The sequence below is a fragment of the Babylonia areolata genome, chromosome 5 (assembly GCF_041734735.1).
Source record: "Babylonia areolata isolate BAREFJ2019XMU chromosome 5, ASM4173473v1, whole genome shotgun sequence".
NCBI classification, from domain to species: domain Eukaryota; kingdom Metazoa; phylum Mollusca; class Gastropoda; order Neogastropoda; family Buccinidae; genus Babylonia; species Babylonia areolata.
The window spans coordinates 3652477-3679532 of NC_134880.1; the positions used below are offsets into that span (position 1 = coordinate 3652477).

Sequence of the window (27056 nt, forward strand, 5' to 3'; positions counted from 1 at the left end):
GCTCTACCCAGGTAGGCAGCCTGTTATGCAAATGACTCTGTAAAGTGCTTCGCCTTAGAATTTAGTCTAAGATCAAAGATAGGCACTACATAAGTATCAATAATAATAACAATGATAATGATAATAAAATCTGTACCACTGGGTGACACCTTGCTGCACACAAAGCATTCCCTTACCTATATAACCACAGGTGTTTCGCTTGCCATAACGACGCCCGACCCTGAAAAGACAAAATATTACATAATGATGATGACAATAACAATCTTGACCTCAATAATGATTATAACAAATGAACACACATGCACACACACACACACACACCCTCTCTCTCTCTCCCTCATACACACACATCTTGACCTAATCCGAGTTCACACAGATCAATGCTGATCCTGACAATAAATGAACACAAACATCTTGACCTTAACAGAGCTGAAACTGAGACTGATCCACGTAACTAAATGCTTTGTAATCACTGTTGTTGTAAACTGAGACTGATTCACGTACCTAAATGCCTTGTAATCACTGTTGCTGTAAACTGAGACTGATCCATGTAACTAAATGCCTTGTAATCACTGTTGTTGTAAACTGAGACTGATTCACGTACCTAAATGCCTTGTAATCACTGTTGCTGTAAACTGAGACTGATCCATGTAACTAAATGCCTTGTAATCACTGTTGTTGTAAACTGAGACTGATCCACAACAGATCGCTAACTAAATGCCTTGTAATCACTGTTGCTGTAAACTGAGACTGATCCACAACAGATTGCTAACTAAATGCCTTGTAATCACTGTTGCTGTAAACTGAGACTGATCCACAATAGATTGCTAACTAAATGCCTTGTAATCACTGTTGTTGTAAACTGAGACTGATCCACATAACTAAATGCCTTGTAATCACTGTTGTTGTAAACTGAGACTGATCCACAATAGATTGCTAACTGAATGCCTTGTAATCACTGTTGCTGTAAACTGAGACTGATCCATGTAACTAAGTGCCTTGTAATCACTGTTGTTGTAAACTAAGACTGATCCACGTAACTAAATGCCTTGTAATCACTGTTGCTGTAAACTGAGACTGATCCACAAGAGATTGCTAACTAAATGCCTTGGAATGACTGTCATTGTAAACTAAGTGTAATCACTGTCGTTGTAAACTAAGTGTAATCACTGTCGTTGTAAACTAAGTGTGAAGAATGAAATCAAGCAAACAAAAAGACACAAAATCACATGAACGAAAGATGCTTAAAAACTGTCACACAAAGATGACAAAGTAGGTCAAAGGTCTTTGGTGTGGTCAGTTGACGGAGGACCATTACTGGAGGGATGTGGTGACGGTCTCCACTCTGGGGGGGGGGGGGGGGGGGGAGACATTCACTCAGTCTGACTCCACAACTAAGCAATTGCTGTCATCAGTAGGGAGCTTGGTAGCTGGTGTCCCTTGTACATTAAATCAGGCACTACAGAACACCACCCGAATGACTTGGCAGAAGCGCAGGGTCTCCTCTGATGTGTGGCCACCTTGAGACCTAACATCCATCCTTCAAGACTGTAGGACACATGCTGCATCCAGGAGGCAGTACTGGCCAACACCGACAGCAGTGGAAGCCAAGCTGTACGGCACCCTGGAGAAGCTGAGACGGACGGCAGCCTAGCCTTCATCGAGGACACTGGGCTGCTCATCTAACGGGAGGCGAACGAGGAAGAAGAAGAAGACCTAACATCAACAGTTTCCTGTGTACTGCTAGAGCTGAGACTGCAGCAGATGAACCTGGGTATGGCCAAGTACGGGGGTCTCGGAGTGAGAGGCATGAGAGTACTGATGATAGGAAGGGGAAAAAAAAGAGAAAAAAAGAAAAGAATACGAAGTGGAGGCATTGTATGATCCGAAGGCACACAAAACACAACAGAAACAGACAGACAGACGCAATGAAAAGAACAGACAGACAGGCACTGGTCTCACTCCACTCACCAAGTGGCATTCCAGGCATAGGTAAAATCAACCAACAGTAGAAGCTGCAGGATGATGAAGAGACTGCCACACACCATGCCACAGTACATCCAGTCTGCACACACACACACACACACACACACACACACACACACACACACACACAGTTGCAACAAAAGGAATAACACATTAGGTACATGCACATGAACATACATGCAGGAAATGCACAACCAGTATCACAATTTTCAAACATACACAAACCCACATTCAACCCCACCCCCCACACCCCCTCCCGCTCTCCCCCACCCACCCACCCACACACATATGCATGCACACATACACAAACAAAAACATAAACACATATTTAAACTGTTTCACATACCCAAGAGCACAACGGACAATCTACAAATAACAGTACACACTTTGGGGGCCGGGGTAGCCAACTGTGGAGGAAGAAAGTGAGTGTTGTTGTTTTCTTTCCTGACCCACTGAATTAGAATAATAACCCACTGATTTAGAATAATAACCCACTGAATTAGAATAATAACCCACTGATTTTGTGGTGAATAGGTCAAACGACTGACAGTGAGATCAACCAGACTTGAAACTCTGGACATATCAGCTGGTCAGTTTCAATGTCAATCAGCTTGACTGCCTTAATTACACGTCGTCTTGTACTGACAATGGCAGAATCGATTAGACATGAGACTTCTGGTTCAGTGTTAGCCAGTGATCAGGGTTTGACATCCCTTTCAGCATGGTGCTGTGTCTTCGGGAAAGGCACTTTACGCCGATTGTTCTCACTCCACCTAGGTGTGAACGGCTACCTGACTTCGATCAGGGAAGGGGCATGAGCCCAGTCTTCCTGTGCCAAGCCACAGAGTGATAGACACAGTCAAACTCAAGTCACCGCCCCCTATGGCCATAAAAGGGAATGGGACCTTTAACCTTAACCTTTCATGCTGTCATGTGGCCCAGCTGTGGTTCATGGTGCTTTCCAATGGTGTGTTTCATAAGGCAGCGTCATGAAAATAGAAATGGTTCCCTTTTGTGACACCCACTGCGCGTGACCCAAAATGTGTCTCATGTGACAGCTGGTGCTTGAGAAAGCCTGACATGCAATGCGATGTGCGGTGTGCAGTTGCAAAATGGTGTACATTTTGATCCTGATGTACTCACAGAGTCGGAACTGACTGGGGATGAAAAAGGCTCCAGCACACATGCCACACAGGGCCAGGAATTTGATACCCCAGTACCTGCAGAAAGAAAACAACAGCAATCATTTGTACGAAAACATTACCAGGGGAATCTGTAAGTTTTTATTCCAAACTAACTTATTTACAAATGAATAAAAAACAACAAATCAAAAACAAACAAACAAAAAGCCCCAACATATAAAGCAGGTTCAGTACAGTCAAACTAACTTTTGAATTCGACCATTTTTAGTACAAACACCAACAAGCAACAAAAAAAAAAAAAAAAAAAAAAAAATATATATATATATATATGTAAGTAAATTAATGTAAACACAATTTTTGTGGCAAAAGAAAGACAGTTGAAGGGAAAAAATTCACAATTACCGTGATTGTTAGCTGACCAACTGAATAATCTACCTATGCGCATTTCATTGCCAAATTACACTCAAATTTAAGACAGAAACACACACACACACACATACCCACTTTGTAGTCTGAGTCAGACACAAAACATAAACTCAACATAGATTCATCTATATATATATATACAACATTACCAAAACAAACTGCCACACAACTGCCCAGCAATCAATCCACCAGTCACAAAGCCCAACAGTCACACCAAAATCCATAAATGGACTGGGATTTTCTATTTTATCTACTTTTAGCTTCCCACTCCACAAGACCTTGTGTGGTGATCGGGGTGCTTGTCTTCTTGGACAAGACGATAAAATCAATGTCATGCATGCATTTGGCACATGTTAAAGAAACTAGTGCAATCAAAGGGCTGTCCCATGCAAAACTATACATGTACAAAAACCGAATGTTTAAGTAAAACAAACATACTCACAGACAGAGAAACTGCAAAAAATACAAGAAAAAAAATGATAATAAAAAAAAAGCCTTGCACTGTGATGACATGCTCTCCTCAGGGAAAGCAGCATAAATTTCACACACAGAGATTTGTTGTGACAAAAGTAATACAATACAATACAATACAATACACTACAATACAATAAAGTATAGTACAGCACACCAGCAAACAGTCTCTTCACTGGCATACCCATTCTGCAAGGACGCCCTCCAGTGGTCCGAGGAGGGAACGCAAGGCGTCAGAACCATCAGGATGGCGAAGAACGCCACCAGACCCACTGACATCCGATACACCGCCTCATAGCCCACCAGTCGGCTGCAGTTCTCCCCTGCAAAGATGCTGACGCATGTGCTGTTAAACTCTGGAATCTGTGGAACAAGGAGAGATAATGTCGATGTCAGATGTGTATGGTACAGTGTGACGCATGTGCTGTTAAACTCTGGAATCTGTGGAACAAGGAGAGATAATGTCGATGTCAGATGTGTATGGTACAGTGTGACGCATGTGCTGTTAAACTCTGGAATCTGTGGAACAAGGAGAGATAATGTCGATGTCAGATGTGTATGGTACAGTGTGACGCATGTGCTGTTAAACTCTGGAATCTGTGGAACAAGGAGAGATAATGTCGATGTCAGATGTGTATGGTACAGTGTGTGCATGTGTGTGTGTGCGTGCGTGTGTGTATGTGTGCCTGTGCGTGTGCGTGTGTGTGTCTGTGTACCTTGTCATTGACATATTCCATTTGTCTGGCCTGTACGTCTTGATTATCGTGTAGTTGTTAATTCTTGTAGTCATCCAGCTCCTCTCCCCTCCCCACCCCACATTGATGATAACTGTCAGCACTCAGGTACTTGTGCTAAGGAAGTAAACTGCATCATAAATACCCATTCTTCTGCTTCTGCTTTTTCCAAAACTATGTTGGCATAGTCACATCTACATCCAATCCTTGCAACACTTGCCTGTTCAGCGAGAAACTCCTGTGCCTGTGGAACCAGCATGAGGCACTGAACAATGAAGCCCAGGGTCAGCAGAAGAGTGTACATGGTTCGCGTGCCTGTGGACTCCCGGATTGGAGGGAGGCAGGAGCAGCACAGGCCACAAGAGGCCGGCCCACAGCAGCATGCAAGCTGGGGAAATATCTCTGTTTTTATCATTGTGACATGAAATAATTATATCATGCATCATAAAACAGCAGCAAACACACACACGCACACACACACACACACTTATATGTTATATTCATATATATATCATATAACATATATAATAAATATATATGTATCCATATATTTGTTAGCACATGAATACACATACATATCACACCATACTAAACTCTGAACTAAAACGCACATGAATGTACATCTTTTCATATTCTTGAAAACTGAGGGAGGGAGGGAAAGAGACAGACAGACAGACACAGACAGAGAGAGAGAGAGAAAAAGTTGAAAAGTAACTAATTATTAACATTAAACATATATAATCAGGATTAAATTACAAAGCATACCTTACATTAAGGATAAATGTAGATAACAATACAACAGAATTTCTGACACTGACTGATGATTACTTTATAAAACAACAAACATGATGACAGCTGTATTAATTTACCAATGACAAGAAAAAGTTGAAACTGACATTTACCTGTATAGTGTATCACACACTGTTACAGCATCAGCAACCTGCCACAGTGTGTGTGCTTGTTATGCAAATGACACATGTGTGGAAAGTTTTGGTTTGGATCAAGGTAGATGGCATCAGTTAAGCACGCTACATCATAATGACAAACATGCTGACTGTGTCCTGTAATAAGCATCAGCACAAGCAAATGATGACTGGTAGTTCTGTGGCTGGAGAAGCACATGTATATCAAATAAAACTGATCAATATTATAGTTTCCTTCTGGTCTGTTAGATAGTGTGACAGTGAGAGAGACGGAGAGAGAGAGGGGGAGAGACAGAGACAGAGAGAGGTAGAACTGAAATTTTTTTAGGATAATATAGTACGCAATACAATGTTCTTTTTAAATCCTGCCATCAAAAAAGAAAAAAAAAGATATCTCAGTATATCAAGACAGTATGGTGAATACAGAGAAAGAGAGAGAGAGAGAGAGAGAGAGAGAGAGAGAGAGAGAGAGAGAGAGAGATTCTGCAATTAATGCCTTTGCTTTTTTTTTGCTTTTTTAAAAAATTTTTAAGAAAGTAACTAATTTGTGAAAATACTATTTGGAAGCAAACCTCTATGTCACTTATCATTGAATAAATTGTGTACTTAACTAGTCTGAAGAGCTTAAATGTGATTTTATGATGATATTCAGTGCACTTGTACACACACAATCGCGCGCGCGCGCACACACACACACACAATCACAGGAAAAGTTTATAACAAATCAACAACAACAACAAAAATACAACCAAAAAAACAAAACAAATTAAAAAAAAAAACAACAAAAAAAAAAAACACACACACAAAAAAAACCCCAACAACAACAAAAAAACAACAACCCAAAAAACCATAAAATGATAAATTGTAAATGGTCTTTGTTGATCATGAAATACCCAAAGAAACAAACATAAACTGAAAGTGATCTTGGTAGATCATGACAGGTAGTGGTCTTGCTGTAATGCAATTTTAAAAAATCTAATATGAAAATCATTGATTCTCCTTTTTCTTCTTAAAGCTGAGGAGCAACAATCAACATTTGGATTTTTGTTTCACTAATTACTATGAATATGAGTTTGACTTGGGTGGATGCTGTTATTTCCCTTGGTGGATAAAAAAAAAGATGAAATAATAACAAATAATAATAATGATAATAATATAATAAGATTAATAAAATAAAATAAAATGAGTAAATAATGACTCCATTCTAATTCATTTCCCTAAACTGTTATAGCAGAAACTGAATGTGGAGCTGCCAGCAAGCTGCAAACAGTTGCCTGTAGTCCTGGCAAGCGTGGACCAAAGTAGACCCAGAAGCAGCCACACAAATTTGTCTGTGTGCTAGCTGACTTGGTAGCATTCGCAGCACTGATTTGAAATTTGTGTGCCTTTTAAATGGACAAGTGAACTCCTATTTATTGTTGTTTAATACTTTACTTTCTTACCCTCATTGCTCTTTCATTTCAATTATAAGAAAGAATGTGGGACAGGTATGGATGGAGAGGTACTGGGGTAGGGGAGGCTGGATGGACTGAGGATCTGGGGGATCATGGCACTTTGTTTATGCTCCACACATTGCAGCATGATGCTGTTGAGAGTGGTGCCGATGGAGGCTGCTTCATCGGTGCTACGTATGGGTCTTCCAGTCCCTGATGGTGTGACTGTGAGGGAAACAGGAGAGGCACTTTTAGTTGTTTAAACAAAAACAACAACAAAATTTAGCCACCTGTTTTTTTGTCCTGCAATGGATCATCCAAATATGTTCATAATGACATCATGTCCTCTCTGGCACTGAGTTGTAGCAGGCTGCAGTTTGTGCTTCACATGGACTTTACCATCATGGATCTTTTTTAGCATTTTGGGCCTTTTCTTTTTCCAGTACTGCAGTGTCAGCACCTTAGATGTTCCCGCAAGGCGCTCACACTACAGGTGTTGTGGCAGCAGTTACAGACGAAAAGCGCAGCACATCACTAAACTGCTTCAGGTTTGTCAACGTTTCTTTGCTTGTATAGGTTCCAGACTGAATGATTCACTCAAGAAGATGCCTCACTGAGATGAAGTATGCTATGTTGTCAACCATCTTTAATCTTAAGCAGCATTTATGTTGTAAGTTAAAAATATCCGTTTGGCACAATGGCTGAAAGTGAAACAAGTTAAATCAACAATAGCAACACACACTCTCTCTCTCTCACACACACAAACACAAAACGACAACTGAAGATCGTGTAACAATATATATATATATATATGTATGTATGTATATACCGGGAGATGATCTAATGAAAGCAATTGGAGAGATTGAGGCAGTCTGCAGATGACACTTTGATAGTCACAAACTGACTGAGACAGAGGAGTACAGTTTTTGTTTTTGTTTTGTTTTTGTTTTCTTTTTTGACTGATGCTGAGTGGGGCCTGGGTTCCCCTGCCTGAACTAGGGGGCTGAACGGTCGCACACAGGCATGACATCCAGAGCGCACCCCCAGTGGATTGTTGTCCTCTACAGGGATTACCACAGGATTATAGACAAGACAAGACAAGACAAGACAAGACAAGGTACTTGTAATTTTGTTTAAAGCTTTTCAATAGCAATAATCCCAGTTGAAACTCTAACAAAGACATGATTAAGATGTAGAAAAAGGTCAAAATAAGCGGAGGAAGAGAACTCAAGAAGACAGATGATGAAGCGATGGGTGCCATAGCTGAGTGGTTTAAGCGTTGAACTTTCAGTCTGACGGTCCCGGGTTCAAATCACAGTATCAGCGCCTGGTGGGTAAAGGGTGGAGATTTTTCCGATCTCCCAGGTCAACATATGTGCAGACCTGCTAGCGCCTGAACCCCCTTCGTGTGTATACGCACGCAGAAGATCAAATACACACGTTAATGGAAGAAGAAGAAGCAGAATTTTTTTAGGATCTGGATGAGATTTGACGGGCGCAATAGCCGAGTGGTCTAAGCTTTGGACTTTCAATCTGAGGGTCCTGGGTTCGAATCACGTGTATACACATGCTGAAGATCAAACACGCATGTTAAAGATCCTGTAACTCATGTCAGTGTTCGGTGGGTTATGGAGACACGAGAATACCCAGCATGCATGAACCACGACAGAGTCATCGCCAAGTCGATGTTGGTCGTGTAACGGAAAGAAGAAGAATATGCAGAATTTTTGTAGGATCAGGATGACGGGCGCAACAGCCGAGTGGTTAAAGTGTTGGACTTTCAATCCGAGGGTCCCGGGTTCGAATCACGGTAACGGCGCCTGGTGGGTAAAGGGTGGAGATTTTTCCGATCTCCCAGGTCAACATATGTGCAGACCTGCTAGTGCCTGAACCCCCTTCGTGTGTATAAGCACGCAGAAGATCAAACACGCACGTTAAAGATCCTGTAACCCATGTCAGTGATCGGTGGGTTATGGAGACACGAAAATACCCAGCATGCATGAACCACGACAGAGTCATCGGCAAGTCAATGTTGGTCGTGTAACGGAAAGAAGAGAAGAAAAAGAGGATGAGATTTAACCAACCTGTGACGTGCAGCATCCCATCTTCACTTCAGCTTTGCCTTCACGAAGGCAGTCAGTGGCGCTTCAAGCTAAATGTTACCTGAAAAAAAAAATCCACAAACCTGTGGAAGTATTCTGAACAGAGTAGGATAAGTAATTTAGACAGTTATTTTATTTTTATTTTATTCTAATAATTTTACAAACTACAATAATCACTTTCGACTGTGCTCTTATTGTTTAAGTCAAACTGGTTTCTGTTCATTAAATTACAACCGAAACGTCTAAATTATTCATCAAGAATCTGACTTTTTTTCTGGGTGGCAGCTACCGATGACAGACCAATCAGGGATCTTCCATAACACAGAAGCTCGTTTGTTTTGTTTTCAAGTACCCGGAAATGACAGTGCTTTAAAACAAGGGAGGCTAATGTAAATAATCATGTTAAACCTGGCAGCACACAGGTACGCAACACAGAGATTTGTTACGTCATCAGTTTTCGAGCACATTCTTTCTTTTCCTTCTTCCGGTAATGTCCAGCTGCCAACCTTGGTTCGTAAACAACGCAAAAAACTTTGCTCCTTCTCTCAGCTGCTGAAATTTCTCCATCGACAATGCTGGCAAGACGACTGTTTTTGACAGCGACGCGGCTGTCAAGACAGACACAAAATCAAGCAACTCGTACCTGTTCTTTCGTCGGCAGTAACCATGAAGCGGGCAGCATAACAAGTCACATCGAAGACAAAATCCAGCAAAATAAGGTTGTGGTCTTCTCCAAATCACACTGCCCTTTCTGCACAAAAGCGAAACGAGTCTTTGAAGAGATGTTAGAAGAGAAGAAGCTCACCCCAGCCGATTATGAGGTCATGGAGATAGAAGACAACCCGCACTGTGATCTGATACAAGATCATTTGCACAAGCTGACTGGAGCAAAAACGGTATGCCGTTGTCTCTTTCTTCTGACTCTTGTAGTCACGCACATGATCATTGACCCACTCATACACGCATACGTGCACACACACACACACGCGCGCGCGCATAAACACACATGCAGCACTTATGTCTCTTGAAGAGCACGTGATTTTAGCAGTAAAATCCACCTTTTTCACTCACTTTATATCTTTTTGCTATCTTCAAGCATTTCTCCTGCTCATGGGCCAGATGACCTGCAAAAACTGAATAAACCATTATTGTTATATTGTTATACAACACATATATATGTACACTGGAGTGTGCATGCTTGACACTTGTTTACAAAAATGTTTAGACGGATGGTTATAGTGTTGGACATAAACTGATTCTGAGTATCCTGGTTTTTGGTCAAGGTTCAAGGATTTGGTGGCTATTAGGTGGAAATCAGTTTTCCAGATCAGTTTTATTATGTGAGGAGCTGCAGGTACATTGTATTCTTTTTCTTCCTCGTTCGCCTCCCATTAGATAAGCAGCCTGGTGTCCTCGATGAAGGCTGCCGTCCGTCGCAGCTCCTCCAGGGTGCTGTACAGTTTGGCTTCCACTGCTGTCGGTGTTGGCCAGTACTTCCTCCTGGATGCTGCATGTGTCCTAGAGTTTTGAAGGATGTGGTCGGTTGTCATTAGTCCCTCACCACAAGGGCATTCTCCACTCAGTCCAATGCCAAATTTTGTGTGCATGTGGTGGAGCAGGCGGTTGTGTCCAGTCCTCAGGCGGAAGATTTTGACCTGTTCCCGTCGTTCCAGCAAATGGTATCTGTCTTCTGGGTTATATTTGGGGTGCTGGAGGCGCCACTTTTTTTCCTTGCTGTGCCTTGATGATTGTCTTGATTTCATCGTATGACACCAGTTTGGTGGCCTGCTCCTTCTGTGCACCGCCTTTTGCCAGAATGTCCGCTTTTTCATTGCCTCTGATGCCACAGCGTGCTGGTACCCATTGTATCACCACTTTCTCCACTCTGGCACTCAGGGCAACAAGGGCTGAAGTGAGATGGTTCTGTTCTTTGCAGCGGGAGTTCTTGAGGGCTTGGAGTATGGAGAGAGTGTGTGAGAACACTACCACCTGCCCTGTTGACTGTTGTTCTTGTGGAGTTCTGCGAGACTATTGTGGCTGCCTCACAGAGGGCTTCTCGCTCAGCTTGGAAGTTAGTGGAGTATTTTCCTGTTGGGATTGCAATTTCTTCATCTCCGTCTTTGTAGTGGAGGAAGATTCCAGCTCCACCATCCCTCGTTGCTTCTGTGGTGGAGCCATCTGTAAAGACATGGGTCCAGTCTTCCTGGGGGTACTGGTTGCAGATGAACTCCATGGCCAGGGCCTTCCTTTGGGTGCCTGACTGTGTTCCTCTCTTATGCACTCCGGGAATGCTGGTGACGGCTGTTGGGAACACCTGCCCCTTCCAAGATGGGTGGGTGACATTTGCCGGGATAGGCTTTGCTTCGTGTTCTATCAAGACTGGGGTTTGTCTTTCAAGGCGTCTTGACTGGTGGATGAAGCTGCCTCTTTTCAGCCGGCTCTTGGTGAGTCTGCTCATTCTGTTGTTCATTGGATGGTTTTCAAGGCGTTTGAATTTTGCTGCCTGGATGAGGATCTTTGTGTCCCTTCTGTCCTCCAATGACTGTAGCCCAGTGGTCTCCTCCATCTTCAGGATTGGGGTGGATTTCATGGCACCAGTTATGACACGCTGGGCTTGGTTCTGTATCTTGTTGAGATAGTCGAGGTTAGACTTTGCAGCTGATGCCCATTGATGTCCCATACTCAACTACAGGTCGGACTCTCCCCGTATAGAGTCTCTTTAGGATACGTTCATCAGCCCCCCAGTCCATCCCTGCAAGTTTCTTCATGATCGCCAGTCTCAGCTTGGCCCTGCTACTGCATCTGGTGATCTGCTGTTTCCAAGTGAGCCTGCGGTCAAAGGTCACTCTCAGGTAGGTAGGTGTGGGTTCCTCTGCAAGCCTTTGGTTGTTCAGTGTCAGTTCCGCCTCTTGCTTCTTGCTGGATAGGCTGAAGACTGTGTAGGTTGTTTTGCTTGAGTTGACAGACAAGCCATTCCTTGGTCCAGTTGCTGATCTTGTTGAACGCAGTCTGGAGGCGTACCTGTGCTGTAGTGGTGTTCTCTTCAGAGCACCAGAGTACCAGGTCATCTGCGTAGATCGCTCCTCTGACCCCTCTTGGCAGTTCTCTGACGATGTCATCTGTGAAGATGAGGAACAGCGTTGGCGAAAGGTACTCCCTGTCTCAGCACCTTCTTCTTGCTCTTCTGGCCCTGAATCTTGACTCGGGCTTGGCGGTTGTGTAGGTACTGGCTGATCCAGGTGTACATCCTCCCAGACACACCACATTGCCATAGTTTGAGCCTGAGTCCGTCCTTCCAGACTTTGTCGAATGCCTTCTCCATGTCAATCCAAACAGCAGGCATGTTCTTCTTTTCTTGGAATGCGTCCTCAATGCTTTGAGCGATGAATATGATCTGGTCTTCTGTTGATCTGTGTTGGCGGAAGCCTGCCTGTTCAGGGTTCAGCAGCTGATATTTTCAAGGTGCCAGACAAGCCTAGTGTTGACAAGTCTCTCCATCAACTTTCCTAAGCAGCTTGTAAGGCTGATGGGTCTGTAGCTGTCAGCCTTCGACTTGTCCTTTCCCTTTTTGTGAATGGGGGTCATGTCTGCTTTCCTCCAACACTGTGGGACTGATCCTATCTTCCAGCTGGAGTTGAAGATTGTTAAAAGGACTGCCTTGCTTTTCATCCCAAGATGCAGAATCATTTCATTTGTGATTGCGTCTGGTCCAGGTGACTTCTTCAGGTTGAGGCTCTGCAACGCTTCCTCCAGCTCTTCCTGTGGTCATGACTTCCTCTTGGGGCTCTTTCTCATGAAGTTCACCTTGGACCCTGTGCACTGCAGCTCTATGTTCAGGAGGGACTTCCAGATTGCTGATGTTTTCATAGACGTCTATGAAGTGGTCTGCTGCTTTCTTTCCAGAGAGGTAATTTCCATTCTCTTGTATTGTTATTGTGGTGTGATGTGTTGTTTTGTTGCTGAGGGTTCTAGCCAGTTTCCACAGCTTGCTGCCAACCTTGTCGAGATTTAGGCTTTCAGTTTTCTCTTGCCAGCATTTTCTTTCATAAGCAGCATTGACTTGGAAGTTGTGTACGTTGTATGTGGAGAGTTACTTCTCTTTATTGTTGTTTAATCCTTTACTCTCCTTACATCTTTGTTCTTTCAAGTAAAAAAAATCCATCGAGGCAATCATGTGTTTGTTCTGAAAAGTTTGTATGTTCTGCATAGCATATTCAGAACTGAAAGGCTATGACAGTCTTGAATAAAAGTTCATTTGTATTTGCACATTTCTCTTGTCTGTTGTCATTGCTGTTGTATGCGTTTGCTTGGTGTGACTGTAAGGACAAGCCAGGAACTTCATTTTTGAGGAAGTGTCTGGGTTTCTTCCAATATATCTTTTACACCTGTGTGCCAGCTGAATCAGTGGTATCAACAGCTCCAACTTGAAGTTGTGTAACTTGTATATGGAGTTACTTCCCTTAATTGTTGTTTGTCATTTACTCACTAAGCCTCGATGTTCTTTCATTTTATCTCTTAATAAGTAGAGTGCCTATAACACTAACAGTATAAGACATCAGCTGATGTCCTACAAAAAGTAGTGTCATAGTGCCTACAAAACGTCCACTGATGCCCTACATATGTTCCAATTTTTCCTTCATTGGAGTTTGGTTCAATTCACATACACAGACTCTGAATGGTTAGTTTGATGTGTCTGGATTATAAAATTAAAAATACTATTTAGATGAACATACATCAGGTAGAAGACCCCTTTCTTCTTGATAATAATTTGTTAACTGACCACGTGATACGCATGTGGAAAAGGGGGTTGCATCATGTGCAAAAAAAGGCATTGAAAACTGTTTCCAGTAAAGCAAATAGTCACAGTTGGCAGATTTATACAATTCTGAAAGCTCTGCTTGTGATTATGGACAGCTTTTGAGATGGAGAAGGATCTCTCTTGTCTGATAATTAGTTTGAAAACAAAGGTACCTGACAATGACAGTGATGAAACTGACAGCACATTTGATGGTAATTCAGTCTGTCCATCCAATCAGACAGCATTTTGGAACAGTTGGTTATGACTGACAGAATATGTGCAGTGAGGTTGGAAGAAGGGGAGGAGAGGGGGAGGAGTGATGTAAGACGATAGGTTGAATGCCAGCCAGAGGTCATGAAGGGGGTGTGGTTTTTGGGAAGAGTGTACTCCCATTTCTCTGCAGACTGCAAGAAATCAACAACCTCCTGTGCTCCATGATTTTCACGAAACGCAGGGTTGAACCTGCACTGGACGTGAAACACATGCTTTTTGTTTTTAATGCTTTTTTTTCTCCCGCTGAATCAGATGGATGACTTGTTTGAAGAGGTAGCAATCCGGATGCACAGCAGACATTTTAATCAGCCCACGTGCAACTTAAAAGGAGTGAATGTCATCAAAGAACTTCACCCTCTCACTTGTGAATGCTCTTAGCTGTCAAAAAGCTTGCCAGCTCAATTTCTGAGACCGTGATTGACCTTTTACGTTGACTGTACCCACCTTTGTCATTGTTGGGGCAGTGATTTACATGTCTGCACAAGCTGTGATTTGTTTTTATAAACTTATAGCCTGTTTTAATTTCTTCTACAGGTATAATCTGACAATAGGCATGCTATTTTTAGCTGTATTTTGTTCCTTTTCTTTATGGATGTCATTATGTGAAGCTGGAAATAGACTTTTTTGTTGCAAAAAAATTATTTTCTTGACTTAACATGCCTGAATAGTTATCTAACCTTTTTGGGGGAAAAAAAGCCCAGAAGCAGAATCTACACAGATTTTCCTTCACAAAAACGTTTGCTTTCTTTCTGTATTGCCCATAGCTTTTGTGCTAGATTTTTTTTTTATTTTTTATGATTTATTACCGAATCATCAAAATTCCATGGCAAGGACCTTTTTTTTCTTTTTTTTTTTTTTTTTTCATTCTCTGCCACTCAACTGGTTAGATACATACTGACTGTTAACTGGGTTGCTGACAACAAAGTTATATTATTACCGGTTTTGTGGTCTATGTAATATCATGTTCTCAGTCAGTGATGATTCACAAAGTGTATTTTTTATTGTTTTTTTTTTTTCAATTTTCAGGTGCCACGTGTTTTCATCAATCAACAGTGTGTCGGGGGTGGAGATGATGTGGCTGCTGCTTACAACAGCGGTAAACTGATGAAGCTTCTGACAGAATCATAAGAAAATGAAAAATTTGTGACCTGGCTGCCAAAAGTTCTACAGCAAACTCTGCATAAGATTTTTTTCTTCTCCTTATTCAGGACTTTCTTTCATCTTCAGAGTTGCCAAGATCTTTCGTACTGAAGATACTGACATATGTGTTTGCCAGTGTTTTGGTTTACTGTTTGACTTTTATTTCCCCAGCAAGTTTTTTAAAGGACAGTTTATTGTATTCTTTTACTGTTTTAGGTACATGCTGCTTTTGAGGCCAAGATATTATGAACCCACATGGTGAATTCTCTCTCAGTGTGTTGTGAAGTAGGGAAGAAATGATCCTTGATGTATTCAAGGATTAGTCTTAGCCAGTACACAATCACTCTGTCTGTGCCAGAGAATCAAGACTGACATGTACAGATGTAGATGTAATCTGTTGGACCCATTCTGTGGGGAGAACAGGTAGGAGAAACCAGCTGTTAGGCGGTCAGTGGACATTCCAGTAGGGAAGAGAGGTTTTTTTCCAGATTGTCTCTCTCGGAGTCTAGCCACTCTAGGATTAACTTCAGCAACTGCTTATGTAACAAGTGCCTATGATCAGATTTTGTCTTTGTGGATCATTTCAGGTTTGCTGAAGTGTCATTGAAATTTTTCTATTTTGATTACTGTTTACATGATTGATATTAAATGTTATAAATTATAATCATGCAGATTGTTATTGATTTATGATAGAAATTATTTGTATTTATATAAAATAATGATGATTTGGTATCCTGCACATTACTGGTTTTGGTGATGACATTTTTGATTTTGTAAGGTTTTTTTTTCATTTTACTTTTCTCTGAGCTAGTTTTCTGATTGCAAAAGGATTAACATTCTTCCCTTTTCCACTCAGATAACTGTCATTATTGTATTAGGTTGTCATTGAATAGTATTTATGTTGTCATCTAGCATTTATCTCAGACAGTACTTTTGCATGTCAAAGTATTTGTCACAGACACACAAATGCACAGAGGCATATATTATGATAAGTTTTATTAAAAGTAGTACATAAATAAAAGAAAAAAAAAGTGTTGGAAATAAAAAGCTGTTGGTAAAGAGTAGGGAAAGAACAGACCTGGTCAACTAGCTGATCTCTTGAAATATACTGGTAAATATTTTAATTACAGAACTTTTTTGTGTGTGTTGTTGGTGTGTTGATACTTAGTAATTATACTTTATAGTTAAAAGTAAACCCATGTTTTTCCACAGAACATGATCATGATTAATGACTGTTGTAGAAAATATGTTCACAATTATGATCCTCTGAGAATGTCAGAGCGATTCATATTTGTTCAAAAAAGATAACACAAGACATATAATTCCATAATGGTTGAAAACCTGTTTTATTTTTTATTTTATTTTTTTTTTTTTTACATATTTGTTAAGTTTCAGGAATTGTTGATGATTTGATTTCAGCATGGAAAAAATGAGAGAGAGAGAGAGAGAAGAGATGAAAAGAAAAGAGAGAGAGAAATACTCAGATAGGTTGTGAATAACTTCAGTATGAGACACATGTGATGTTTTAGATTTTTTGGGGTCTTGTTTGTGTGCTAAAAAAAAAAAAAAAATGGTTGTGAATAACAGATGATATATAGTTATAGAGTTTGTATGGTTTTGATCAAGAAGTTCACACAAACAATAAGTTTTACTCTTCAGTTCATATCTGTTTGCATATCCACATGCTTACACACACACACACACACACACACACACACACACACACACAGAGGTACATTAAAATCCTTCTGTATTGCGGACTGCAGTTCCCATGCATGTTCATTTATAGAAGTGGGATTTTATGTGTTATTAGAACGATTGAAAAAGGTGACAAGGGGGCCCAGAATGTATGCATAAATCAGACAGCCGATATTTTTTTGCAGTTACTTCTTTGTTTTATTCTAAATATTGTTACTCAAACCTATAGGGTAGGCATTCAAGATCTGACCAGGGCACAGGGTCTGTGTGGTCAGGCATGTGTTCCTTTTCAAGGGAAATGTGTTGTGGCATAATTTCATATACCGGGTGGTGTGTGTGTGTGTGTGTGTGTATACATACATACATACATACATACATATATATATATATATATATATATATATATATATATATATATATATATATATAATTCTGCATGCTTTGATACCTTGAAACTATGATAAATATAACTATGCATTTTTAATTTTTATGTGTGTGTGTATGTGTGTTCATGGTCAACATGTATAGCACTAGCAGAGCTTTTTTCTGGTTCAGGATAGATGCATGTATATCATCTTGAAACTTGGTGTTGAGCATGACCCCGGTGATTTTGGAACATATAGATTACTTTGAATAAGATAGGCTTGACACATTCAGCTTCAGATTCTATTTTGAAATGAAAACTGTTGAATGATTTCCCTTTGCCTGCAGACACTTCTTGAGGTCAACTGTGTTCCATATGCTGAATAAAGAAGCTATGTCAGTACTATGTAAAGTAAAACTACTGTAGCTTCTCTATTTGTGCAAATTTATGTTTGAAATTATATCATCTGAGGCATAATATTAATAAGTTTCTGCTTTCAAATGGAAATAGAGTTAAAAGGATTCACTTCCTGATTTGCTGAGTATTTATAGAAATCATTACATGTTTTTTGATATTTTGTGGATATTCCCACAAACAAACCCCCCTCCCCCCCCCTCCTTCACATATATATTAGTGTATTAGAATTACACGCTTTCTGAACTAATAAGTAATAAAAAATTAATCTTACTGAATTTTGATAATATAAGATCAATAATCCCATGTATTGGGAAGTGCTCATAATGATAATTTAAGATTGATGAGAAATATGCTCTCAAAAGAGGAAGGTAAATCACTTGTGACTGCTTTACCTGGAGATTATATATATATATATATATATATATATATATATATATATATATGTGTGTGTGTGTGTGTGTGTGAAGGGGAGGTAAATCAATTGTGACCAATTTACCTGAGGATGTAGCCAACCCAGCTACATTCCCCGCCACTCCCCCAAGCCCCCCACACCTCCCACCCCCACTCTGTTACAACCAGCATCCTTGCTGGCACTTTCTACGACCACATTAAAAAGGGGCCTGAAGCATACACTGATATACCCATTCAAACCACCGGACAGTATCTAAAGTACAAGTCCCAAGATATTTGCTTAAGTATGAAAAATGCAAAATCCATTTAAAACTCAGACATTAATCAACAACCCTGGAGGAACGTTTTCTTGATCCGAAACCCTCAGATTTTTGCAAAATGTACAAACCAGGTTGGGGTGAAATCCATGATCCTTAATCAGCATGGTAGTGTGTATGCCTATATCTTTTAAAGGTTTTTTTTTTTTTTTTTTTTTTTTTTAATGTTAAAGTATTTGTATGACATCTTCAAAAACATGATGGCTGGTTTGGGCAGATGTGTTTTTGCAATTATATCATTGCTGCAAATTCATTCATGTAGTGAAATGTACCAACTACAGTGTTACACACGGTCTCGCACACACACACACACACACACACACACACACACATCATGGTGAATACTTAGTACTTTGAAGTAGACTCTATTTATTTGAATAAGTCAAGTGGTTTTGAGTGCATTTTGTTTACTGTCTTTCAGTGTGCACTTTGTGAACACCAGAGATGAAATACATTGTCTTGCAAGGCTACCCTGTACTACTCTGTGCTCCACAATCATGTGTCTGAGTGTGTGCACTGACATGCATAAGAGTGTGTGAGGGATCCAACGTGAGGACTTGTCCTGATCAGGTCATCAATCTGAACAAAAGCTGTTGAGCCAAGAAAGTTTGGATAAAAAGAAATTATTTATCCACACACAAGCACCACCACCCCCGCCCCACCCCCTTCCCCAACACACACACGCGAACACACACACGCACACACACACACGCATGTGAGTGTGCACAAGTGAAATAAACATAGCCCATTTTAATTCTTATTCATCTCAGTGTATGTATATCCTTTTGTTGTTGTTATTCATCTCAATTTAGGTATATCCTTTTGTTGTTGTCATTGTGTTTTGATATATTATTAATTTGTTTATTTTAGTTTTAGTTTTTTACCCATGGTAGACTCTCAGTGCATTGAGTCTGTGCATGTGTATATGTGTGTGTTTAATTTTTATTTTGTTTTTTTTAAAGTAGATATTTCGGAGCATCAATCCACATGCTTTGACGTTTCCATGAAACTGCGTTTAGTCCCAGAATGAGACATTTGCCTCTGTGCAACACCTGTTTGTGCACTGGTGTTTAACTCTGAAGTTGTATGCCTTTGGCGAAATGAAGCAACAGATGTGAAATATAATGCATTGATTATCTCCCTTGTACTAAGAACTGCGGCTTTGATACGCATTCAGCATGGACTTACAAATATTTCATTATAAGTTATCGATAAGACTTAATTGTCTGTGCGCGTACTGATAATTCGGGAAACTTGACGAATCAAACAAGCCATTGTTGAGACCTCGACTGATGTGTGTTAGTTGATTCAGTTGCATCAGTTCTGTTCTTTTGTTATCATCACACACACATACACACACAAACACACACACACACACACACACACACACACACACACACACACACACACGGCATTGCAAATATTAATCTCTAAAATAAGTAATTTGTCACTCGGTGTCTCTCTTTGATTGTATGTCTCTCCCGACTGGACACCCCTGCGCTCTCTCTCTCGCTCTCTGTGTGTCAAATTACCATTCATGTAACCATGAATATGATGTGCAAGCTGTATTGATAATGATGATTCCCCCCTTTATCTTGTTTACCGTTTCCCTGTCAAGGGCTGTCTTGCTAACTCAGGAAATAAAATTTATTCAGTTTACTGAGTTCAGTTTTCTCTCTCTCTCTCTCTCTCTCTCTCTCTCTCTCTATTTCCCTCTGTGTGTGTGTGTGTGTGTGTGTGTGTGTGTGTGTGTGTGCAAGTGTTTCGCGGCTCATTCAAAAATCCTATTTTTTGCTGAAACTACCAACGAGAGAGCACTCGCACTGACGTGCGCGCGCGCACACCACACACACACACACACACGCACGTACTAGTACACGCCAATAAACCTCTCCCCAAAACATACGATTACACTGAACTGCCAGCTGCATGTTCAGTCTGAAGCCCAACCATGCGAGACATCAGAAGCTAGTCACGCGAACTGAAACCAAGTAATGTTTCTCACCAGGGGTGTTGATAGGTTAGGAACTCCCACCACCAAACCTCTGTGTGTGTGCGTGCGTGCACTGCTGTACCCTTTCCCATGAATCAGTTTCTTTCGATTATTTTTTGAATAATCTATATTCTTCACAAAGCTTTATGTATTCGGGGAGGGGAGGGAGGGGGAGGGGCAGTGTACAGAGAACACGTGAGAAAAGACTGAGGACTGTACTATCATGCCCTGTCACATCCTCAAATAGTTCAGTGGTCTGCGTAGGGTGGATATGAGTTGGGGTTTGCTTTAACCCCAAAACAAAGTAACGGCATTCTGGGTTGGTATGAGCAATGATTTGCCTCAGTCTTATCATTGATTTGTGGATTGATTTATGTTCGGCTTTCCAGTGGAATATCTAAATTTGTTTATTTTAGTTTTAGTGGAATATCTAAATTGTTATAACCTAGACCTAGCTGTCAGTCCTTCGGAGTCCCCCGCCCCCTCCTCCAGATTCGCGACAACAGGAAACCGCGTGACTGCATCATGACATGGTAAGGGATTGTTCCTTCATGGAAACCATGCGTGACTGCATCATGACATCGTAAGGGATTGTTCCTTCATGGACACCATGCGTGACTGCATCATGACATCGTAAGGGATTGTTCCTTCATAGGAACCATGCGTGACTGCATCATGACATCGTAAGGGATTAACAAATTAATAGTAAAGAGTGGTAACTCTCTCCATTCACAAGGTACACAACTTCAAGTCAGTGCTGTTTACCCGGCGCTACCGATTCAGCGAGCACACAGGTTTGTTCCAATGTACCTTTTATTTACCTGTATGCTAGCTGAATCGGTAGCGTAAGCAGCACTGACTTGAAGTTGTATATCTTGTGAATGGAGAGAGTTACCACTCTTTACTATTAATCATTTCATCTCCATGCGTAATTGTTAATTTCCAATGGTAACTGAAGGGATTGTTCCTTGATAGAAACCATGCGTGACTGCACACACACGACTTACGGTAACGGATTATTCCTTGAGAGAAAGCATGATGACTGTACATGCACGACTTGTGGCAAGGGATTATTCCTTCATGGACAACATGGCTGACTGTACACACGAAATATGGCTAGGGATTATTCCTGCGTAGAAATCATGGGTAAATGTACATCCACTACATTCGATAGGGGATTATTCCTTCTTAGAAACCGTGGGTGACGGTATATCCACGACTTATCACAAGGGATTATTCCTTCCTAGATACCATGTGTGGCTGTACATCACAACACATGGCAAGGGATTCTTCCGTCCTAAAAATCCTTGGTGACGGTGCATCCACGATTTATGGCAAGAGCTAGAGATTATTCTTTCCTAGAAACCATAGGTGACTGTACATCTACGACATTTCGGGAAATTATTTCATAGGAACCATAGGTTACTTTACAGGCAAGGGATTATTCGTTCATAGAAACCATGGGTCAGTGTACATCCATGATGTACGGTAATCGATTATTCGTTCATACAAACCATGTGTGACTATTGTCCCAAATCGACGACGTGCAGCAAGGGATTATCTCTTCATAGAAAGCACTGGTGACTACACACCCAAGACGTTCGGCAAGGGTTTATTCCTTCATTGAAACCATGCGTGACTGCACACACGCAACTTATGGCAAGGGATTACTCCTTCATGGAAACCACGAGTGATTGTACATCCACGATTCAGGCAAGGGATTCTTCCTTCATAGGAACGATGGGTGACTGTTCATCGACGAAGTTTCACAAGGGATTATTCCTTCACAGAAACCATCTGATGGGTGACTGTACATCCCGTGACAACGTACGACAAGGGATTATTCCTTCATAGACACACACGAATAGCATGGGATTATTCCCTGAAACCATGGGATAGTCTCTAGAACCCATGGATCACTACACACACGAAGTATGGCATGGGATTATTCCCGGCTGAAATCATGGGATTATCTCTGGAAACCATGGGTCACTACACACAGGAAGTATGGCATGGGAATATTCCCCGGCTTAAACCATGGGATTATCTCTAGAAACCATGGGTCACTACACACAGGAAGTATGGCATGGGAATATTCCCTGAAACTATGGGATTATCTCCAGAAACTATGGGTCACTACACACACGAAGTATGGCAAGGGAATATTCCCTGAAACTATGGGATTATCTCCAGAAACTATGGGTCACTACACACACGAAGTATGGCAAGGGATTAATATGATAACGAACCTATAAATATTTATTTATGTCCGGGTGGTCACACCGACACCTCAGGACACGCTCAGCGAAGACGACAGCAAATGACAAAATGCTCTCACGCGCCCAGACCGGACATTACTAATTCTCAGTGTTACCAAGCACCGACTCGGAACGGTAATGAATCACACACACACACACACACACACACACACACACACACACACACACACACACACACACACACACACACATTCAACTGAAGAACAACAAAACAATACATATACCTAGGTCAGTGCTCAACACTCTCGCGCACGCACTGGCACGCACTGTATTTTGTGTTTTACTTTTTGTGTGATTTCCATTTCATGTTTGTTGTACTTGCGTATGCGATCTACCCCCTCCTCTCCCCAATATTCATTGTGACCCCGGTACATCTGGACATCGACATCGACATCAACACGTGCGAGACGCTTGCTCTGGACCGTTCAGCTTGGCGCAGCATGATCACCAAAGGAGCCCGTGCATCTGAAGCCAGGCGCATCACCGAGGCGCAACGAAAGCGTGCAGTGCGCAAGGCCCGAGCAGCATCTACTGCCACATCATCCACTGTGGATGCGCCGATCTGTGGATGCACCGATGGGTGCTACATAGACAACTTCCTGGAATGACTGACCTATCTTGATTTGAATAGGAGGTGACAGTGAAGAATCCTGATCTGCCATGTTCAAGACGAGATCTTTAACTTTGTGGGGTTTGTGTTTCCTTTGGTCAAAGACCGATGTTACTACAATGGTTATTTCAGCGCCTGAGTCCACTTTGGCCTGCACTGGTGTCCTGCCAGCACACACTCGATTCAAGTGTATGAAGCGGTTTTGCGCTGGCCTCCTTTCCCTTTTGTTCAGCACATGGGCCACCTGTAGGCGCACCGATGACTGGAACACCTTTGGCTGTTCCTGCCAATTTGCTTTCTGAGGAGACCGTACGCTTTTCCCTTTCTTCCCTTCCCTCACCCATCACTCGCTCCTTGGGACAACTCTGCTCCCAAGGCTGTGGTGACGAGGTCAGAGACTCGCCCAGCTTCCTTGACACTTCTCTGTGAGTTCTCCTGGTTCTCTCATGCCTGTGAGTTGCATGGCCTGTAGTTTCCTCTGGTTCAGGGACTTGGCCTCCGTCCTCGAACCTTAGCCATTTAACTCTTCGCCTGCTTTTTTGTCCTTCATGTTTTCTTTATAACTTGTGCAGTTGATTTTCCCGTGCCCTTGTTGGTTAAAGAAAAAACACAGCATTACTGCGTCATTCTGCCTTTGAGAACCCAATTCGCCCCTCTCATTCTGCCCAACCTTCTTTTGCAGGGACTCCACCTTGGCCATCAGTTTTTCCATGGCTTTCTGAAGGTTGGCCATTTAGGTCTGGTCCTTATGAGGAGGTCCTCCTTTTTTTTCCTTTCTGGCCTTGTATTGCCCAGGAAATGTGCTGAAACTGCTGAATTTTTGTTCCGCGCTTCCTCCATCATCCATGGGTTTTCTGAGCAGGCAGATTTTCCCGCTTCCTTGTCGATGCTGCCTTGGCAGATTTTATTAATGTCGGCCTCCGTTTTGGCAAACTTTTTCTGGAAATACCCTGAAGACGGAAGCTGCCAGGGTCATCACTCTGTCTCTGTCTACCCAGTCACAGAACGCCTCGTCTGGGTGTTGCATTGCTTGTTGGAACTTGATGCGGGCAGTTTCGGCAAGTTCCCTCGTACCGAAACGCTGCTCCATCTTTTTCATTATTTGTCGGAATGACCCTTCCGTATCCATTCTTGTGACCATGGCATAAAAATCTATAAAAATAATATTTCTTAAATTTTTTTTTTTTTTTTTTATAATAGCGCTATAGGCCTGATTCAAGCATGAGCAAACGCAATGCACTTTACAATCCAGTACCTAAAGTGAAACAAGAAAGCACATAAAAAGTAGTTGAAACATAAATCAGAATCATAAATATTATAAAAGCACAATGCACAAAACCCACTTAGTAACACACTCTCAATACTACAACTGTTACTCTCCAACACAAACACAAACACGAACACACACACACACACACGCACGCACACACACACACACACACGCACACACACACATGATTAAACAGCTGAGATAATAGCAATTTTCACTTAAAATATATACATGTAAAAAGGAGTATAATTGTAATTTGCATGCCATAGATTTTGTAAAAATTGCAAAATAAAGTTTTGGATAGAAACGGTAAGAGGGGTAAAAATCGGGGCATTCTCCCTTTCGAACCACACCACCATCATCCATCTACCCACCCCCATTCTCTCTACTCACACATCACACACACACACACACACCCACACCCACACATTGCCTTGAGCCTGGGACAACAGCGCTATTTGAGTTATGACAAGTATTCTTTTTAAAGAGATAAGTTTTAAGATTTGCTTTAAAGGTAGATAGATGAGCTGTTTGTCAGAGAGCAATAGGCAGAGAATTCTAAGTTTGTTGGGCGAAGACGAAAAATGACCTCATTCCACAAGAGTTAATAATATTTTCGGGGAATAATGTCCCTTTATGTTCTAAAAACTTTTCCTTCCACCGGTTATGAAATCGACCCCATGCTGATTTTTCTAACAAAGTGTATGCCTCTTTTACGGAAAGACGGACTTGTATTTTTGTCGATTTTTCTGAATCTTGTCCTCATCTTTTAGCTGCTTTATCAGCAGTTTCATTGCCACGAATACCCACATAAAGTACTGATTTGGAATCAACAAAGAATGCTATTTTCGAGAAAAATATTTGATGTCTCACTTAGTAGTTCAGAGCTTGTATGATAGCAATTAGCTCAGATGATTCTGATATTTTCTGCTACATGAATTCTGGCAGTACTTGTCGTGATATTGATGTTTTCTTCCTTTTTATTTCAGAATAATCGATATCAAAATCTGCTTTCAACATTTCCCAAAAAGGAACAGGAGTATGATATGGTTTTGCAGCTAACTTTTTCATGTTAACATTAGATTCTTTTATCAAATTTGAAACGTAAGTTGCAAGTGTTTCTTGTGATGAAAATTATTAATGGCTTTAGCTCTTTTTGGACAATCAGTGTCAGATCTTACTGTAAGTTCATCAGCAATGAAAGTTTTTGTCATTGAAGTGTACCTCACAGCGATTTTTGCTGTTGCTAACTCACGATGTTCATTTAAGGGAAGAATTCCGGCTGTTTTGTATGTTTCCTGGTTGGATGCATAAGAGGGCACTCCGAGGGCAATTTTGTTAGCTTTACAGTCTACACTTTGAATCTTTTGTAATAGATATTTAGGTGAACTGAAAAATATTTCTTGTGCATAGGCTATCTTAGATCTTACAAGGGCCATGGAAAGATGAATCAATGTTTTTGTATCCATTCCCCAGGGTAAGCGGCTTATAATTTTCATAAAATTGATACTTTTCCTTACCTTTGTTAAGATGTAATCAAAGTGAATGTTCCATGTCAGCTTTGAAGTAAGATAAACACCTAATAACTTCACCACCTGATTATAATCAATGACGTCACCAAGTAATTTAAAAATGGGTATGCTAGATGGGTTACCACCTGAACTAAACAACATCATACATGTTTTTTTCAGTCGACAAAGCTAGACCATTTTCATACATATAGTTACCAAAGTTATCAAAGTCAGATTGATACAAACGACGTATGTAATTCTGCACTCTTTGTGGGGTTGACTTTTTTTTAGATTGACAACCATCCACATACATATATTATCAGCATACTGTACTAAAACTACACGATTTGACAATGCCTTTGGAAGATCCTAAATAAGAATATTAAAGAGAATAGGGGCTATAACTGAGCCCTGTGGAATTCCCATGTCAAGTTTATGTGGCAAAGAATAATGTGTTCCCATCTTTGCTTGAATAATTCTATTTGATAAAAAGCTTTATATGCCCATAGAGATTATCAGATATTTCAACTGATTTCAGTTTGTATAACACGCTTTTGTGCCAAACCTGATCGTAGGCTTTTTACGACAAAAAAAACAACGTTGCTAGGACACTTTTTCTGCGGGCAAACTGACGTTTTATTTGAGTTGTAATATTTACTAGGTGTTCCAGTGTTGGTCTTCCTTTTCTAAAGCCAGCCTGGTTCACTGGAATGATATTGTATTTTTCACAGGAAGTTATTATTCTCAACAGGACTGTT

The 27056-nt window shown here is 41.1% G+C and overlaps 2 protein-coding genes across 2 annotated transcripts in view; one reads left to right on the forward strand and one right to left on the reverse strand.

The window, feature by feature from the left end:
- Positions 1-9550, reverse strand: part of LOC143282321 (serine incorporator 5-like) — a 29052-nt gene extending 19502 nt beyond the window's left edge. The window contains exons 1-6 of the mRNA XM_076587924.1: positions 9200-9550; positions 4980-5147; positions 4210-4388; positions 3130-3206; positions 1972-2065; positions 177-220 (exon numbers count right to left, since the gene is read on the reverse strand). Of these exons, the coding sequence (XP_076444039.1) occupies positions 177-220; positions 1972-2065; positions 3130-3206; positions 4210-4388; positions 4980-5147; positions 9200-9220 (583 nt within the window). The 5' untranslated portion in view covers positions 9221-9550. The remainder of the gene's footprint in view (positions 1-176; positions 221-1971; positions 2066-3129; positions 3207-4209; positions 4389-4979; positions 5148-9199) is intronic.
- Positions 9551-9704: 154 nt separating this feature from the next.
- On the forward strand, positions 9705-20299 carry LOC143281872 (uncharacterized). Its single transcript, XM_076587133.1, has 2 exons — positions 9705-10113; positions 15315-20299. The coding sequence occupies exons 1-2, from the start codon at positions 9790-9792 to the stop codon at positions 15414-15416; spliced, it is 426 nt and encodes a 141-aa protein (XP_076443248.1). The 5' UTR covers positions 9705-9789; the 3' UTR covers positions 15417-20299.
- Positions 20300-27056: the final 6757 nt, after the last annotated feature.

Coding starts and splice junctions, on each gene's coding strand:
- LOC143281872 (XM_076587133.1), top strand. CDS start 9,790: ATGCTGGCAAGACGACTGTTTTTGACAGCGACGCGGCTGTCAAGACAG. Junction 10,114..15,314: donor AGCTGACTGGAGCAAAAACG/GTATGCCGTTGT, acceptor TTCAATTTTCAG/GTGCCACGTGTTTTCATCAA.